The following is a 19717-nucleotide window of genomic DNA, read 5'->3' on the forward strand; positions in this document are numbered from 1 at the left end:
GTGAACTGTGACAAGTGAAATGTTACCACCCAAGGAAGCTCATTGGAGACTCAGTGCCCAGGGTTTTTCTTGGTGGCAGGTTGCATGGGCACCCTCTGCCTGGCCTGTACTAAAGTTGCAGATTCAGAGGGAAAGCAGGTGTTCAGTATAAACCATAATGTTTCTACAAATATTTTAGGACACTCTTATCGGTTCTGGGAATGGTGACCCCATGGTTCTGGGAATCCATGACCCCAGATTCCAGCCAAGGGCCAACCTGGCAAATCGGCCTTTCAAAGGACAACAGTCAAGGCTTTTTCTGTCTTTTGGAAGCTTGTGACTGCTTTCTCCCCCTGGACTTCATCCCATGCACAAGTTTTCTGTCAACTCTCTAATGGTTGAATATTCATTCATTCATTCTCTACATATTTGTCTTAATCAGTTCGGGGCTGCTATAACAAAATTTCCATAGACTGGGTGGCTTGTAAACCACAGAGATTTATGTCCCATGTTTGGGTGCTGAAAGTCTAAGATCAGGGTGCCAGCACGGTGAGGATCTGGTGAGAGCTATCTTCCGGGTCGCACACAGACTGCCACCTTCTCATCGTATCCTCATCTGGTGGATGGAGAGCGGAGAGAGGAAGCAAGCTTTCTCATGACTCTTGTAAGGGCACTAATCCCATTCAACAGGGGTCCACCCTCCTGACCTCTTTGATTCCTAATTACCTCCCAAAGGCCCCACTTCCTAGTACCATTAACTCTGGGGAGAGTTTGGATTTCAACATATGAATTTTGGGGGGACATATGCAGTCCGTAACAATATTCCATTTTATATGTGCTAGTGATGCAGAGAAGAAGTTAAACATCCTTACCTTTGAGGGACTTACCATCAAGAAGGAAAGACAGATACATCACAAGTAATTCGATAAGAAAATCAATTCATTATGATTGGAATGCATATTATAAAGGAGAAATACTCTGTTATTGGAGGAGGTTTATCAGGGATTTCCAAACTCTTTCCCAGAGGAAGTAACATTCAAACTGAGACCCCAGAAGCTAGTGGGAGATGGATAGGTGAGGTGGTGGCAGCCTGGGTGGCTAAGGGAGAGAGCAGTGCACACAGCCCTGGGGGCAGCGTATGAAAAGGCCCTGGGGTGGGAAGAAACACGACACATTCAAGGCAAGTGTAAAGGCCCATGTGGGTGCAGGGAGAGAGCAAAGGGGAGAGAGATGTGAGCAGAGGCAGAAAGGTAGGCCAAGTACGGCAAAGGCAAAGCCTTGAGCCACATCACCCAAGGCGTGGTCTGTCTCTGTCATTCCCAGTCATCTTGCCCTTAGAGCTGACCAGATCTCTGGTTTCACTTGAGGCCTAGAGCACCGGCCACAGCAGTACTCACGCGGGGACGACTCATTGTTCTGTCCCCATCTCAGAAGGCCGCCATGTGCCTGGAAGATGCTCGAATAAAGCCTTACTCTTCCGTCTGTCCTATCCTCCTATTTCTCTAGACATCAAGAATCAGGATTTACACACACTCCAGTAATGGAGTCACTTCACTGTACTAATGGACTCTAAGATCAGAGTTCGTGGAGATAAGGGTTTCATTCTGGTCTTTCCCATGGGTCCTCTGGTTAGTGGAAACAAGCCATGTCCCGGTGAGCTCAGCCCACGGCTCTGACCCGTCTCTGAGGTTCAGCAGCTGACACCCGTTGGCACTCAATAAGTAAATGAGGAATTAAAATCGGATCGACCTTGAGAGGCAGCCTGTTCCCTCCCCATGCAGGTGTGACTGCCCGTGTTCTTCTGTATGTTGATGGACCCAAGTTGCTTCCCCAGAACCTCCGTCCTTGCGGTCCTGGTTCTCGCTCATCATTTCATGAGGACGTTGGTGTGTCAGGCATGGACTTTCAGGGATTTGAAGACAGTTCTCTCCTTACCAATTCTCTTTTACTTTCCATGCCCACTTCCTTCAACTGTTCCTCACCTGACAGGGTTCCTTCAAGGTCTCACCCCAACCCTTGTGCCTCAGAGCCCAGAGGCCCCAGCTTGGGAAGACGGTAGTCAGTCAACTGAGAGCCTTGGAATTCTCAGACATGGGTACTGTCTCCTGGAGTCAGAAGACTACCTTTTATTTTTACAGGTAGGAATATGCAAATGCTTCTCTTGGGTGGAAAAAGTGTCATATCATTGCATTTAAAAAAATTTTGACCTAGAGCCCCCACTCATGAAGGTGAGAAATCTCATTTCAGCCGTTGTTGTGGTTCCCCCAAGCAAGTCTTTCACAGACTTCAGCATTTCAGGAGGGTCCCCCTGGTCTTCAGGCCACACTAGCCACTGCTGATATGCTCAAGGCCTCAGTGCTTCTTGTAGGTGGGCAGCACCAACTCAGCTGCATCTGGGCCAAACTTGGCTGGGGACATACCAGCCCTTTTGTGGACAGTCCAGCCTTGCCGGGTGCCCCATGGAGCAATTCCCCTCTAAGGGTCTCTCCCTTCCTCAGTCTCCACAAAGCAGGGAGGGTGCAGTTCTGAGCCTGGGGCAGTCTCACCTTCCCACCTGGGCTCACTGCTTCCTCTCCACCCTCCCTCCACTTCCCTCTGTCCCTTCTTCCTGATAGCCCCATTAAAAGCCCCTCTTCTTCCTGGAGATGTTCAGAACAGGCTGCTTTTTCCTTGTATCTCACCCTGTTTCGTGGGTGTAGGGAGATGGCCAGAGTCAGTAAGTGTTACTTATACCATGTCCAGCTGTCTCCCCCTCCTGTTGTCTATCCTGGCAGCATCACGATGAACTGTGACACTGTGTGGCTGACCCTGGAAATGACAGATAATCCTCCATTCATTCATTCAAAAATAAATACAAGTCCCCTACATACGAACATTCAAGTTATGAACTTTCAGACGCGAATGTGCATTCGCATGTCCAGTAACATAAGTTAGTTCACGTGTCTGGCATACATTGTCACGTGCGTGCATCCTCTACAAGTGGCTGCGCTTCTGTGTACTTTACCGTACAGTACTGTATAGAGTGCAGAAGTAAAGTGTCTTTATTTCAAGCCCAGGATGTCCTGAAACAAGCATAAAAGCAGCGGTGATGTAGCTGGTACTGCTAAGAAGCGCCAGGAATTGGAGGCCCAGAGAAAGGATGGAGACAGACAAGAGGAAGAAGTAACTGAAGAACCGAAGAGATTCACGACGCAGGAAATGGCAACGGGATTTTCTTTATTTGAGGAGGCACTGTTAGTTTTTGAGGCACAGCGCCTGAACGTTGAACGGTACATGAAGGTTGCAGCAGCCGTTCAGAATGCAATCCAGCGGTACTGTACCATCTATGACAAGAAAAAAAGAGGTACTACCCAGACATCACTGGATCATTTTTTCAGGAGAGTAGATATAATTGAATCCAGCAAGGAACCAGCACCTGTGCCGTCAGCATCAGGCGTGAGTGAAACTGCAGCTCGCCCTCCGTCTCCTATAGCTGACGATCCTTCAGCTCTACCATCTCCCAGCTCCTCTCCCTCCTCCAGTCAGTAACTCTTCTTGCCTGTTCACCCGATGCCCCTGTATGCCAGCTGTTGTACTGTACCACTGTACTTTTCAAGGTACTGTACTGTAAGATTAAAAACGTTTGCTTTATTTTTTGTGTTTGTTTGTTTTTTATGTATTATTTGTGTGAGAAGTATTATAAACGTATTACAGTACAGTACTATATAGCTGATTGTGTTAGTTGGGTACCTAGGCTAACCTTGTTGGACTTACGTACAAATTAGACTTACGAAAGCGCTCCCCGAACGGAACTTGTTCATATGTAGGGAACTTACTGTATGCAATGAACTGGACAAGGATGGGGAAAGCAAACATATCCACTGCTTTCATGGAGACCTGAACAAAATAATCACAAAAATAATAAAAATATTTACCCCAAAATACATCTTATTAGGAAATATGATAAATGCTAGCAATGAAAAAAAAGGGTAATTGTTAGGATGGGCCGTGTATGGCTGTGTGTTAATCACACAAATAATACAAATATTTTCTGATGCTTTGACATCTTGGGACTTTGCTGACCCAGGAGAGGCAGCCCCTCTCAGGGTTAGCAATTCTAAGACACAGCAAACTGCTCTTCTGGGAGTGAGCCTTTTATATGCAAACCAACCAATTCAGAGCCCACCTACCTCCTTTACTGAGCTCTTAGCTGTTAAGCCACCATCCCCCTGCCCTAAGCACCCCAGGGTCAGATGTCAGACAACTAAGGGCAGTCGCCTGCTTACCCTGCCTCACCCCTTCCTTCCCCTACTGCAGCCCCAGTTAGGGCTCTTGCTCACATTTTCCTCCCATCCCTTCTACGTCCTGACCAACCCGGGTGCTTCCCCGTGTGGCATGGCATGCTCCCTCCCCCACCTTTGGCAAACTATCTTTTCTTTCTTTCTTTTTTTTTTTTTTCTCGGTACGCGGGCCTCTCACTGTTGTGGCCTCTCCCGTTGCGGAGCACAGGCTCCGGACGCGCAGGCTCAGCGGCCATGGCTCACGGGCCCAGCCGCTCCGCGGCATGTGGGATCTTCCCGGACCGGGGCACGAACCCGTGTCCCCTGCATCGGCAGGCGGACTCTCAACCACTGCGCCACCAGGGAAGCCCCAGTCTATCTTTTCAATGGCAATTCCTCCTCATCTGTTGCCCTCACCACACCTGAATAATAATAAAAATCTACACTTAGAAACATGGTAACAAACAACCCTCAAATCTCCAAGGGTTAACTCACTAGAAGTTTCTTTCTTGCCATACTACATGCTCAAAGGTGGTGTGCCGGGGTAGTCTGCTTAGTGAAATCACTCAGACACCCTCGCTGACAGAGACCCAGGGTCACCGTAGCAAGGAAAAGGGAAGAGGGGAATTTCGTGAAAGGAACCCAGGGTCCTCGAGGCTCCCTCCTTGAAACAGCACACTTCGCTGCTACCTATTCATCCTTGGCAAAGCCAGTGCCATAGCCAGGCATGAGCTCAGCAAAGGTGGGGAGGGACCGTTGCACCAGTGTCTGGAAGGAAAGCTGGAGATACGTGAAGAGTAGCAGTGGCCTCCACAGGGACCTTCAAGAATGCAAAATAGGGGCTTCCCTGGTGGCGCAGTGGTTGAGAGTCCGCCTGCCGATGCAGGGGACACGGGTTCGTGCCCCGGTCCGGGAAGATCCCACATGCCGCGGAGCGGCTGGGCCCGTGAGCCATGGCCGCTGAGCCTGCGCGTCCGGAGCCTGTGCTCCACAACGGTAGACGCCACAGCAGTGAGAGGCCCGCGTACCGCAATAAAAAAGAAAAAAAAAAAAAAAAAAGAATGCAAAATAGACTAGTCTGGGAGGTCAGGAATGTACCTTTCTGAAAATAATGTTGACATTTGTGAGGAGACTTGAATGATGCGAAGGGGTTAATCAAAGAGGTGGAGGGGATGTGAGAAAATGTTCTGAAGAGGAAACAGCGTGTGCAAAGGCCCTGAGGATGGGGGCTTGGCCAGTTGAAGGAACTGCAACCAGCAGTGTATCAAGGAGGAGGGTGGGAGAGGCGGGGAAGAGGATTTTATCACTGACACTGTTCCGGGTGCAGACTCATGGTGATAATAAGTAGACTTGTCACGTCTGCTGTACTATTGTTTTCAAGTTGTCCACAGGAAATACACCCCTCATTGCCTGCGCTCCGGGCTGACTGCTGCCCCCACCCTTGACCAAAGAAGACTGGAGGGGCTGGAGCCAAGCAGGCTTTGCGGGCCTCCTTAGGGATTTTGGTTTTAATCGTAAGGACAGTTGGAAGCCATTGATGGATTCTGAACTGCGACAGTGAGAAATTTGGGGTCACGAGCATCACCCGTTTCCAAGACTCTGGGCTCCTCTGGGCAGGGAGACAAGCCAAAAAAAGGCTCCTGGGGAAGTGGAAAATCCAAGAAGCCTTGGTGAAGCGAAAGAAGAGTATTAGCTTACATCTGGGGCCACGCCATCTGTTTGCAAAAGCTGTTCTCCGCACATTTTAGAGTCAACAAGACAGACAACAGCGATAGGAGCCTCTTGCCTTTCCTGCTATCATTTTACCCCATTTCGCTAATGAGTCTGGATTGCACTATTGAACAATGCCTCACTCCTTTCAATATAGTATTTAGACTTGTCAGATAAAAGATGTGAAAATCTGAACGTTTTAATTTGCTTATTCCGACATGCAACGTGCTATCTTCTCCTGGCTTGCGGGGTCATCAACTCGTCTGAAATCAATTCAGCAATAAGGAGTGGGTCAGGGAAGAGCAGGCCGCAGGGCAGAGGAGTGATTCAAGTATCCAGATGGGGAGACTCAAGCTTGCCCACCCCCTCCAGCTTTAGCACCTTTGAGGAACCCTCCATGTTAGAATTTATCTCCCAAGCCTGGGAAAGAGCAGAGCAGTGGTACGTATCTGGTTAGAGAAGATGCCTGGTAAGATGCAACTCCGTGTATTGCAAGTGATAAAGCTGTCATTGTTTGTTGACAGTGTACATTAGCTCTTTGTAGCTTGTGTCAATATAGTACCAGGAAACTAGGGTCTAGGACGCTTTAATGGCAGCTCAAAAATATCGTGGAACTAGCTAGGGGGATAAAATCAACAAATTTTACTCATTGGGAAGAATGTCATTTCCAGAGATGACTTCAGGGGAGAAGCGGTCATGCCTTGGTGAGGTGTGAAACTTCTGCATGAAGCTGTATGTTGTTGGGTGTCTGGGAAGGGCACCAAGGCATAATGCTGGTGCACATGGGTGAGAGGCAAGTTGAAGCTGCTGTGAACTGGGCCCGCTTAGGGGTAGAGACAAAAAGGGGTTGGGGCCTGAAGTTCAGCTCCAGATAGAGGTCTGAGCCCTTTGGGGATAATTTGGTATTTTGATATCAGGGTCCACTGGGATCTGCAGTCTGGCATTATCATACATGACTGTCTGGGGGTAGAGGAGGATGTCTGGTGCACGAGCAAGTTGGTGGGAAACCAGTGAACAAGAGAGCGGTGGGCTGGGGGCCAGGGTTGTGGTTCTGGTGGTCAGCCATTTCCAGCAAGGACCCAGCCAAGGATGCAGGTGTGTGTGTTTGGTGGTGGGTGGGGACATTGTTGGGGTTGAAATGAACAGGAGGCAGCTGAACAGAGGGACCCACCAAGAACCAAGCAGCAGCTCAAGGCTCAATCTAGGTAGACCGAGCTTATGTCAGATTTCATGGAGGACCGAAGTGCTGTCCAATAAAAATATAATGTGAGCCACATGTACGATTTCTCAAAACTTTTAATTTTGAAATAATTATAGATCCACAGGAAGTTGTAAAGATCGTACAGAGACGTCCCATGTACCCTTCTCCCAGATTCCCCCAATGGGTACATCTAATGCAAGTACAGTACAACATCAAAACCGGGAAATAGACGTTGGTGCGACGTGTGTGTGTACGTCTACGTCATTTTATCACGTGTGGATTCATGTCACCACCAGTGCAATCACGATGCAGAACTGTTCCATCACCACAAGGTTCTCCCTCGTGTTACTCCTTTAGCATCACCCCCCTCCCCTTCCTCTCACCAAACCTAACCCCTGGCAACCACTCATCAGTTTTCCATCTCTTTAATACTGTCATTTCCAGAATGTTATATAAATGGAATCATCTGCTACATTATCTCTTGAGATAAGCGCTTTTTTTCACTCAGCATAATAACCTAGAGATCCAGCCCAGTTGTTATATGTATCGATAGTCCATTCGTTTTTATTAGTGAGTAGTATTCCATGGCATGGATGTACTGCAGTTGGTTCAATTATTCACCTATTTTAGGACATTTTTGTTGTTTTCATTGTGGGGCTATTCCACAAACAAACAAACAAGCAAAGCTGCTCTGAACAGTCATGTGCAGGTTTTTGTGTGGACGCCAGTTTTCATTTCTCTGGGACAGATGCCCAGGCGTGTGATGGCTGAGTTGTATGACTAGTGTGTGTGTAGTATTTTTTAAAAAGAAATTGTCCATTTTCCAGAATGTCGGTACCATTTTACATTCTACCAGCAACATATGAAAGATCCAGTTGCTCTGTATGGTTGTCAGTCTTTGGTGTTGTCACTATTTTTATTTTTATCTGTTCTAATGGTGTGTAGTAATGTCTCATAATGGTCTTAATTTTCCTTTCCCTAATGGCTAATGATGTTGAACATTTTTCTTGTGCTTATTTGCCATCCACATATCCCTTAGTGAAATGTCTTTTTATGTCTTTTGCCTATTTTCGAATTGGACTGTTAGATCCTTGCCTCGTTCTCAGTCTTAGGAGAAAAGCATTCGGTCTTGCGCCATTAAGTGTGAGGTTAGCTATAGGATTTTTGTAGATTCTCTTTATCAAGTCAGGAAGTTTCCTTCTAGTCTTATGAAAGTTTTATTTTTTATTTTACATTGGAGTATGGTTGATTCACAATGTTGTGTTAGTTTCAGGTGTACAGAAAGGGAATTACTCATACATATTCATATATTTATTCTTTTTCGGATCCTTTTCCCATACAGGTTATTACAGAGTGTTGAGTACAGTTCCCTGTGCTATACAGTAGGTACTTGTTAATTACCTATTTTACATATAGTAGTGTGTATATGCCAATCCCAACCTCCCAATTCATCCCTCCCCCTCACCTTTCCCCCTTGGCAACCACAAGCCCACCCTCTAAGTCTGTGAGTCTGTGAAAATTTTTTGTTTAAATCAGGGATGAGTGTTGAATTTTGTCAAGTGCTTTTTCTGCATCAGTTGATATGGTCATGTGATTTTTCTACTTTTGGCCTGTCAATATAGTGAATTACACTGATGGATTTTCAAATGTTGAACCAGCCTTGCATCCTTTGAATTAGACCCCACTTGGTTATGGTGTATAATTATTTTTGTGGTGTATGTATTTTTGTGGTGTATATGGTGTATAATTATTCAGCAAAATTATTATTTTGCTGAATTCTCTTTGCTAATATTTTGTTAAGGCATTTTGTATTTATATTCTGTGGGATATTGGTCTTTAGTCTTCTTTATTTGTACTGCCTTTGGTTTTGGTATCAGGGTAATACCTCATAAAGTGAGTTTGGAAGTGCTCCTTCTTTCTCTGTTTTCTGGAAGAGATTGTAAAGAATTGGTGTAAATTCTTTATACATTTGGTAGAATTCTCTATTGAAACCTTCTGGGCCTGGGTATTTCTTTTGGGGGAGTTTTTAAATTATGAATTCAATTTCCTTAATAGCTATACGGCTCTTCAAATGATTTATTTCATATTGGGACATTATGGTAGTTTGTGTTTTTCAAGGAGCTGGTCCATTTCATCTGGTTTGTCAGATGTATGTGTGTCATGTGTGGCATTTCCTCAGTATCATTTTGATAACTCCAGGCTTCGTCTTCTCTAACCTTTGCCAGCTCTGGATATTTGCCAACCTGAAAGATGAAAAATGAGTCTCGTGGGTTGAGTTTTCATATTTTTTATATTCATTAGGTGGAACATCTTTCTGTTTCTGTTCATATGTATCCTTTGCTCTTTTCCTCCTTCCCTGTTTACCTTTTTCATATTGGTTTGTAAGTGTTCTTTATAGATTATGAATACTAACCCTCTTCCTGTCATATATATTATACATAATCTTCCCAGTTTTCACTTTTCCCTTTATCTTTTTTACAGTTTTTCTTTTTTAATTTAAAAATGGAGGTAAAGGTACACTTTGAATTCCTCCCTGAGCCCTGCCGGGGGTGGGGGACGGTAGATAAGCCTCAGATAGGGGACAAACGACAAAGGTGGACAGGAGCCTGGCCACCCCGCCACCACCTTTGTGCGCAATCACGTCACCTGTGGGGGCCACCATGTGTGGACACCCAGCAGAGGACAACTCCTTTCCTAAAATATGTTCCCAAGTGTTCAGTGAAAGCTTCATTATTTTATCCTTTTAAAATTAGAAGAATCTTTTAAAAATGACTCTCTTGTGCTAAAAACATATTATTTCAGGTTCAACAATTCCTTTTGTTTCACCCCTGTTTCTTTTTCTTTACTTAACTCGCAGGGAAAAAATGTAAGCATTTTAATTTTAAAAGCACATACAATAGGATCCCATTTGTATGAAATTATTTCACTGAATATGATCTGAACTACTCATCCTTCCATCTCTTTGTATGTCAACTGTCAAGAACAATTATTTCTAGATTGTACTGGGTTTTTATTTTTTGGTTTCATCTTTTAAAAATAATAAGCACTTATCATTTCTGTAAAAGCAGTAGACCTATTCCTTTTAAAGAATAATGTCCATGACAAGAAGCGTCCGCATTCTGCTACTTAGAGTTGGATATATTTTCCTCTGTGTGTGAATAAATATTGTCTGTTGGTGACTATTCATTGTAAATTTGTGGCAAAGTCTACCCAGAGCCTCAAAGGACCTTAGCCAGAAGGGGAAGAGTCAGTGTTACTGAACGAAATGTGGGTCCGCTTGTCCACACGCAATAAAGGCAATCTACTGACAGCAGGTTGTGGTTTATTGCAGGGTGCCAAGCAAGGAGTCCAGTTGGCTACTGCTTAGAATGCCAAACTCCCTGAAGGCTTTCAGGGAAAGGTTTGTAAAGACAGGGTGAGGGAGGGGGGTTGTGGGGTAAGTGATCAGCTTGTGGACATCCTTCTGATTGTTTGGTGGTGAGGTAATCGGGAGTCAACATCCTCAACCTTCTGGTTCCAGCTGGTCTGGGCATCTACGTGCTGTGGGCAGCATCCAGTTAACTTCTTTCACCTGATGGGATTTTCAGCATCTGCAAAACAGCTCAAAGGACATGGCTCAGAATATTATCTGTAGCCCCTGAGGAGGAACTAAAGGTCCTTGACTTTGTATAATGGCTAAGCTATTATTATTTTGTCTATCTTGACTGTTTTCCTTTCTTTCTTCATTTTCTCACTTCTCTGATTAAATTTACTCTTTGGAACTCAGAGAAGGCCTAGGAGGCTACAGTTTTCTACGGACAAGAGGCAGGTGGAGGACATGGGGTGGGGTGAGTCTGTTTGGGGAAGGCCCCATAGGGTCCTGCTTGGATACATCAGGAGAAGAAACTGGAGGAGGAGAAAGAGAAGAGCCATAAATGAGCGAGCCTCCAGGTCGGGGGTAGCCCATGGCTTCGGGGGTGTAGCCCCCCATATTTCTGTGATTGGTCTCCATCACCTTTGCTGGAAATTACTTTAACTTTGAACACCTTGCATATGCCTGGCGTTCAACTTCTTTCGTATCCTTCCCTGTGCCTAGATCAGCGCCGTGCATCCAGCAGGTGCTCAATAAATGCTTAAGGCATGTTTAGTTCCCAAGGGGGTCATCCTCCCTCCATCTCACCTCTTTGTCTTTCAGGCTCACAGGCTTTCAGCTGCCGGCCACCGTCGTCAGCGCGGCCACCACCCTCTCTCTACGCCTCATCAGTGACTACGCAGTCAGCGCACAGGGCTTCCATGCCAGCTATGAAGGTAGGTGCCTCGGCCTGGCCTCAGGAGCCGTATGTGTGAGGTTGTAATAGCCGCAGGCAGGGCTGCGCTGCTCTTAGCTGCCGGGAAGGGCTTCTTCAGATTCAGAGCTTGTGTCTGTCCTAACAAGGCTGGTTACTAACCAGTAACTCAGTTACTTAAATTGCCCCTGCTGCGTTGTTTCCAGGAAACTGAGACTTGAAATCAGAGCTGAGCTGCCGTCGTTTATCTTGAGGGCCTGGTAACATCTTCTTCTCTCCCCTTAACTGGGTTTTGTTGTGTTTTTATTTTTTTAATTCTGTTTTCTCTTGGGCTTCACTGTATTATAAGGTACCTTGGCTTGGTTTTGGAAATGAGGCAGATACAAACCCTAAGTAAAAGACATAAAATAAGTAGCTGAAAAAATTTTTTCTCACTGTAGTGACTGCAAAGAGTCAGCTTTATATCATTCAGAGAAGAACAATCAATTTTTCCTTGATAGCACAGATTAGGGTTTCTTGGTTTGAGTTACGCAAATAATTGCCGCTTCTCTCAGCCTGTTTAAATATGGTGTTAGCATTCAAATTAACACTAATATCTTCAGATTATACACTATTATTATTATTAACTTTATTATGTTAGTTCAGAAGGTGGTACGTCTAGATCACTGTCATTTTCCTGGGAAATTTACATCTCATTAATAGGTAATTATGCTGCTCTTGGCTAAGACCCACACTGCTATTTTGTGTTGAGATCGTTCATAGGCGTATTTTAAGACTGTTAATGATAATTAATAACAATAATGACATAACACCCTAGTAAAGCATGCCAGTTATTTGAAAGCTTTCTTCCTCTTGCCTCTAAGAACTTAAAGAATAAGTGATGCTTTCTTGAATGGAGCTATAGCAATATACAAACAGATACCACCTTTGTCTTGGCTAGGAGTATACCACAGAAAGAGGGCAGATCCTAACTCCCGCGGCAAAATTCACGCCTGTTGGTAAGGGGTGTTCGGTGCTTTAACGTAAGCGATTGCGAGTTCCTGAGAAGGTCTCAGTTATTTTTAACTAAAGGTACGAAGAAGACTCCAGAGAAAGTTTCACATGCCTTTAACTGGGGGCTTCTGACATAACTCCAGATTGCTTTAACTGAGGGCTTCTGAAAAGACCTATTTGTCTTTAAAGTGAAGTCTCCTGGGATAACCCAATTTCTTTGGAAAAAACAATCAGTTCCTCCCAAAAGCAAGCCTGTGATCTTGGTCATCCTGGTTCTGTCCTCAGCCTTTGGCTCTGAACCCAAACTAAGTCTCTTTGAGTCTGAGCTACAACCTCTTGATTAAGTAAAAGAGGCCTCTTCAGAAGCTTCTTCCACAGTATGTGGGCCTTGGGGGGACTGGCTGTGTTTGGGGATGGTGGGGGGAATGAGTCGTTGACACTAGAGTTGGTGGCTGCAGAGATCCCAGGAGGGGCTGACACACAGCGGGACCCAGCTGGGCCCTAATGGTGTCCTCATTTAGCAGTCTTTGTGGATAGTTGTCTGAGGCCTGGACTCTTAGGAGGTTTTAGGAAAAAAGTGTCCTGTTGATCCCTGACCACGTTGCCTGCTCTGGGAAACAATGCCAAGTGCTTCTCCATCAGGCAGAGCAGAGCTGAAGGTACATTCATAGAGCCTTGAAAAATCAGAGGTTCTAGCCTGGAATCCATGGGGAGGTCTACAGTAGGGCATCAAAGGTCTGCAAACCCCTTGTAATTAGAAACCACATTCTGAACGTATAAGGGTATATGTATTTTCTTCTTGAAAGGGTCTAGATCAGGGATCAATAAACTATGGCCCACCTGGCCAAATCCAGTTCCTGGCTTGTTTTTATAAATAAAGTTTTATTAGAACACAGCCAAGCCCATTTGCTGACATTGTCTATGACTCTTTACATGCACTACAAATTCAGAGTTGAGTTATTGCCACAGAGACCACATGGCCTGCAAAATCGAAAATACTTACTCTCTGGCCTTTTACAGAAAGAGTTTGATGACCCCCGGTCTAGAGCTGTGCTATCCAATAACAGTAGCCTTTAACCACATGCCACTATTTATATTTATATGAATAAACACTCAGTCAAATTTAAAATTTCATTTCTCACTTGCACCAGCCTCTGTCAAGTGTTCAGTAGCCACCTGTGGCTTGTGGCTACCATACTGGGCAGCACAGACAGAGAACATTTCGTCACTGCCGAAAATCCTTCTAGACAGGGCTGAGCTCGGGCTTCCATCAGATTCACGAAGGGGCTGCGATTCACATGAGGCCACGAATCATTAAGATAAAGTGGAGGCCAGTGGGTCCCTCCTCCCCGCTGCCTGGCCCGGGGGTGGCAGCCCCAACAGGAGAAGGACCAACGGGACAGAAGGCAGGGCCCGCCCTCCGTCAGCCACTTCATGGTGTCAGGTCTCTAAGTCATCGGCACTGAGAAGGGAAAGGCTCCAGGCAAGGCCCAGGCAGGCCCTGCATGGTGCAAACAGGTTGCTATAGCTGAGTGACTCTCTGTAGTCACCTGGGCAGGGTTTCCGCCAGCTCCGTGGTCTTCGTGGCTCTTCGTGCTGCCTGGCAGAATGGCTCACAGGAGAGGCAGGTGCGGGGAAGCCAAGGCTGGGGCTATCACCAAACCCTGACGATCTGGTTCGGGACTGGACCACGGGGCAATTTGTGCATCTGGAAAAGTGTGAGTCGCACTGACTTTTGGGACCCCCACAGCGGAGGGGCAAGGAGGGCAGGTGGGGGGAATCACAGATGCAGCCACTGCTGCGGATGAACCGTGTGATAGACGACATCCACAGCGGTCCTGGGCCCTCTGTCTCACTGCACTTCTCAACAAGACACAGGATGAGCCCACATTTAGGGATTTACTGATAAATGCTAGCCTCTTGGGCCTATAACTGAGTAGCTGGGTGACCTTGGGCAGAGGTTTTCAAACTCTCTGGGCCCTCTGTTGGGGGGAAGGGGCGATCCAGTGGTCAAAAGGACCATAAAGATTTGGCTCTCAGCCCCTCCCTCCATTGCAGAACCCACCTTAGTCACTAGGGCTGGACAGCAAGCAGACAGACAGGCTCTAGAGAACTCCCCTCCCCCCAGTCCCGCATCTGCCCGGGCTGACCCTAGTCAGGACAGCCTCCTCGCGTCCAGCCTTCTGGGTGTCACAGGACCTGTTTCTAAATGCCATCAGGGTCCCGCTCTTGGTAGCTCCCCTTGGCTGACGTCCCTGAAAGTCTGCTATCAAAGGGAGTCTCCTCCTCCTCCACCCTCCTTGGGAGAGTGAAAAGTGCAGATAAGGAACTGGACTGCTGCTAGGGATTGTGGAGAAAGGTGAAGTCAGATGAAGGGTGTCAGCTCAGAGCTGCTGCCGCGTCACGGAAAAGATCAAAAAGGCCAATCGTCAAAGCCCGAGATGACAGAGGATGCTTGATTTGTAATCCCTGGGGGCAAGCGTGTGGGCTGCAGCTGTGGACGGGAGAGAAGGGCATCCACTTGTATTAAGCCCTGACTGTACGCCAGGCACTTTACATACATTATCTCATTTAATCCCCGAGACAGCCTGGTGGACAGACGTTGCTGTCTCCATCTGATAGATGCTGGAGCTGGAACCCAGGAGTTTTGTGTTCAGCTTTAAGGCTACTTGATGGCCAGGAGTTTTAACGTGACTTTTCTGGCTCTAAAGACTGTACTCTTCTCCTGCAATGCACACCCTGCAGAACTCCTGGAGGAAGGTAGAGACTGGTGACTCCCTCTCATGGGCAGGTAGATTGGAAATAAGTCAGAGGCAGGGTGGACACAGGAAGCCTGCCTTGGCTTCAGCGCCCCTCCCGGATGACTTGGGTCATCTCAGGGAATCAATAAGAGGTATGTCCACAGCCTCTCAGCTAGGGTTGCCAGATAAAGTCTAGGATGCCCAGTTAATTTGATTTTTAAATTATTCCAATTCTTTAAAATTTGAAAAAAACTTTAGTGTAAGTATAGCCCAAATATTTCATGGGACATACTTTTACTAAAAAAAAATTGCCCGTTGTTTGTCTGAAATTCAAATTTAATGGCGCGTCCTGTATTTTTATTGGTTACATCTGGCATCCTCATTCCCAGCACTGAATCCCCAGGAGCTCTGACCCCACTCATTCTTCCTCCTCCTTTTCCTGATGCCCAGATCCGCCCCTGTCCTGCTCTGCCCAGCTCGGGCTGCCCACGCACTACAGAGGATCTAGGCTCACCTCTGCCCTTCCAGTGAGTGTCCACTTGACAGCTCTCTGAACGCCCACACACCTGCAGAGAGACGCAGATCCATGGGCACTTGGGGTTACACTGTGTGTGTAATTCTGTAGTCTGGTTGACGAGGCTGACGTTTTTCTGTGTTAATAAAAGCAGCCCGTCTTTGTTCTTCCTAAGGAATATCAGTGAGGGAGCCACTGTGGTTTGCCTATACCACAATTATTTAACCAGGCATGGGGACATTTAAGTGAAGGACATCCCTGTACATACAGCTTTAACCCTCATCTAATTATCTTAGAATTCTTGGAAGTGCAATTGCTGGGTCAAAGAGTGTGTCGATTTTTCATTTTATTACATAATTCCACGGTGTCTTTAGGAAGATTCTAGTGGGGCACACCTCTACCAGCAGGGTGTAAGAGGGCCCATTCCCCTCCTTTACCTACATTGCGCGTTGGGGAGTCTTAAGTCAGTTTCATTGATTAAAATGGGTGAGATGAAATCTCATTTGTGGTTATAATTTGCATCTCTCTGATGATCAGGAAGGTTGAGGACCTGTCACCACTTTCTGGCCTTTAGTAGATCATTTTGTAAGTTGCCTGTCCCTGTCTCTGCCTACTTTTCTTTTGGGGTGTTAGTATTTTTTTCTTATCCCTTTTGTAAGTGATTTTGCATATTAACGCTATGAATATTACGAGTTTCCTTTTGATGTGCAGTAATTTTAATTTTTATGTCACAAATTTTTTAATATTAATTTTTCTTTGATAATCTACCTTTGGTGTTATGCTTAGAAAGGCCTTTTCCATGCCAAGATCAGCTGGTCATTTAGATATTCCTCTCATTCTTTTAGCATTTTATTTTTCCATTTCACTTTTAAATCCCTCTGGAATTCAGCTATGTTTGTCTTGGTTTCAGTGGCCCTGTCTCTGATTCTCCAACATTCACTGTGTCCTTCTGTCTGTCTTTCAATGTGTGGAAGCCTGTTACTTCCCCAGCCCCCGCACTGTGTCTCTCCCTGATGTTTCTAGTCTTGCTGTGTTTAGACGTTGTTTCTCCCACCCAAGCCCTTGGGCTTCACGCCTTCTCCACCCATGACTCTCAGAGATTGTATGGGTTGTTTCTGTCTCTGACAGGTTGATCAGCAGGTAAACAAGAGTTGTAAGCAGATCAGAAACATCAACTAGAGAAGAGTCTCTGCAGGTTTTAATGCCTAATCCTGGCTGCACCTTTTGCATTTTAGCCGCATCAATCCTGAGCAGTCACTCTGACACTTTCGTGCAAGAGAGCCCATCTCTGACTGCTGGGTCTCAGTCTATTAGATCTATTTAATCATCTACATCTAAAAACAGGTATTTCTGTTTAGTTAAATCTAACTGTCACCTTGCGTTCTCACTCTCAAAAATATAAGAGGCTTCCTTAAAAATCAAAATCACTTATTATCCCCACGTGGAATTTAGAAGCATGAGGAATGCTTATTTTTGCAAACTCCCTCATCACCACAAGGGGAGAGGCTGCACAGTACAATGATTAAGACCTCAGGTTCTGGGTTCCAACGGATCTGGAATCAAATCCCATCTTTGCCACTCACTTGCTGTGTGACCTTGGGCAAGTTACTTCATTTCTCTGAGCTCTGGCCTTTGCATCTGTAAAATCAGGGTAAGAATAATACTTCATAGAGTTGTGAAGATTAAGGAGAGAACACACAAGTCACATGAGGGACTGGCAGACTGTCAGTGCTTGATAAATGTCAGCTAATGAGTGAAGTCACCCTCCTCCTAACCTCACCAGACTGGGATTATTTCAGGAGATGGAAGAATAGATATGTCTACTCCATAGGTCACAATCCCATCCCCACCCCAGCCCGCTGGCTCCTGAGTCTGCTTAAAATTCTCAACCCAGTTGTTCGTGGTATGTCTGGGCTTACAAACAGACCATAACATCTGTGGGGAAGGAGCAGAGGTGTCTCCATATTCGTGAGCTCCAGCACTGCTGGAGAGACTGCCCACCACATGGGGATGAGGTCGTGGGCCGTGTCCCCTGGTGGGTTGGAGCTGACGAGGCCAATGCCGGGAATTCAGTCTTTTCATGTCCTCTTCTCTTTGTATCAGAGATGTTGGCTTTAGGGCTAATGGTGCTAGTGACACGTCCAGCAGACCTTAGACTTTGGGGGTCATGGACTTGAAAGCTGTGACTATCTCCAGACATACACACACACACACACACACACATGCGCACGCACACACACACGCACGCACACACACACACACACACACACACAAACACTTTTCCATGTTGTTTTTCATGTAATTCAGATGCCCTGAAGCCCACCCATGAACCACTAGTCCACCTGAAAAGCTGAGCCCAGAGAGTCAGGGATCACACATTAAGTGGGTGGTAGAGATTCTTTCATTCATTGAGCTGATATAATTGAGAGCCTACTGGGTGCAGTGCCTGATGTTTCAACCAAGTCCCATCCTCACCATCATGATTTCCTTCTCTACCCCTACCCACCTGCCCTCCCAAAGGGAACACAACGGGGGAGGAAGAGCTCAATTCAGTGCCACATCTTGGTGAGTTTTTGCTCCCAGTGCAAGGTCAGTAATGTCACCTCTGCCGCTGGACCAGAGCATGGTGGAACAGCGTCAGACAGACACATCTGCGAGGGACAGATGGACAGAGATGGAGCTCCCTGTTGTCATTCTATCAGGAGAGGCAGGCTTGGGACAGAGCTTTCCTGGCCTTTGGAGGGGGAAGTAGGGTAGAGGTGATCATGTCATGCAGGGAAATGGAGGTCCAGAAATGGACGCCTCCTGGTTTTATTCCCTCCTGTAATTAGACCTGCTGATTTCCCTCTCCCGGCCTCTCAGACAATTTCCTCAATTTGAAAGAGTTCCCCAATTCAGGGACATTCTGCAGACATCTCAAAATTGGACTAATGGAAGCTATTTGACCATATACATATATACACTGAATATGCAATTTGCACCATTCAGGCCACTCAGGCCAGAATGGCAGGCCTGGCGAGGCCCCGTTTGGGGGAGGGGGGAGGTGATGAATGTCCATTTCCTCTGCCTGGGAAGGGATGGTGTGTGCTTCCTGAATCAACCTGCTGCATTTCCGAGGGCTCTGCCTTGGGAGTTGGCGAACATTCCTTTTAATCAGTACAGTGGAGTAGCAAATTAATACACAGAGATGTGACATTTGAGACAAACTGGGCAGCACTTCTCCATAAGTGGGGAATCAGGATGAACTTCATATCACGTCCTCAATAATCCCACAAACAGTTCATCATGCATAGTGATATTTTCCCCCTTTGGGGAAGAATATTAACATAGCTTGAAGATGATATCATAGCAAATTCTAGTGCCCTGACCCTCCTCACCTCAGGGTGTCAGAAGACAGGGTGAAGGCAAAGGAGCATTTTCAGGTGGCTGGATGACCTGGGTATAAGGGGTACATCTGCTTTACCTCTCTGGCCCTGTTCATTCATTCATTCACTCAACAAATATTTACTACACACCTGCTCTACTCCAGGTCCCTAGGTAGACTTTGAGGCATATGAATGAATTATAAGTGGCTTCCAGCTTCAAGGAGCTCTTAGACCTAAAATTGTTGGAGGGGAGTGCGTAGGAGCAGAGGAGTGGGATCCAGGAAGAGGTAGGTTCAGCGCTGGCTAGCTATGACACCTTTCACATCTCCCGACCTCCCCGAGCTGATTTTGCGCAAAAGAGGAACTGCAGCACCCAGCTCAGTGGTTTGTAATGAGGGCTGAAGAGTTAGTGGCTGGGAAGTGCCTGGTACAGAGTCTCTGGTCAAGAAGCAGCCATTCCTCGACCACGTGGAGAAAATTACTCTCATGCCTGGTTGGGTGTCTGGAGATCAAGTTTGAGCCCTGCCATGTCCTCACTGTGTGACCTTGAGCAAGGCACTGAGCCTCTCAGCTCCCTCCTCTGGGACATGGGATAATCATCTCTTCCTTTCAAGGGGGGAGTGAGCATTAGTGGTAAGGTGCAGAAAGCACCTAGCATGACATTTGACACAGACTAGGCACTCAGTCAAA

At 46.4% G+C, this 19717-nt stretch overlaps 1 protein-coding gene across 1 annotated transcript in view; it reads left to right on the forward strand.

Annotated features, from left to right (window-relative positions):
* Positions 1–19717, forward strand: part of CSMD2 (CUB and Sushi multiple domains 2) — a gene marked incomplete at both ends in the record, with an annotated part of 666759 nt that overhangs the window by 103612 nt on the left and 543430 nt on the right. Inside the window, 1 exon segment of the mRNA XM_082658204.1 lies at positions 11324–11436. Coding sequence (XP_082514330.1) covers positions 11324–11436 — 113 coding nt within the window.

Source organism: Grampus griseus, assembly GCF_964374135.1.
Source record: "Grampus griseus genome assembly, chromosome: 1".
Classification (NCBI taxonomy): Eukaryota; Metazoa; Chordata; class Mammalia; order Artiodactyla; family Delphinidae; genus Grampus; species Grampus griseus.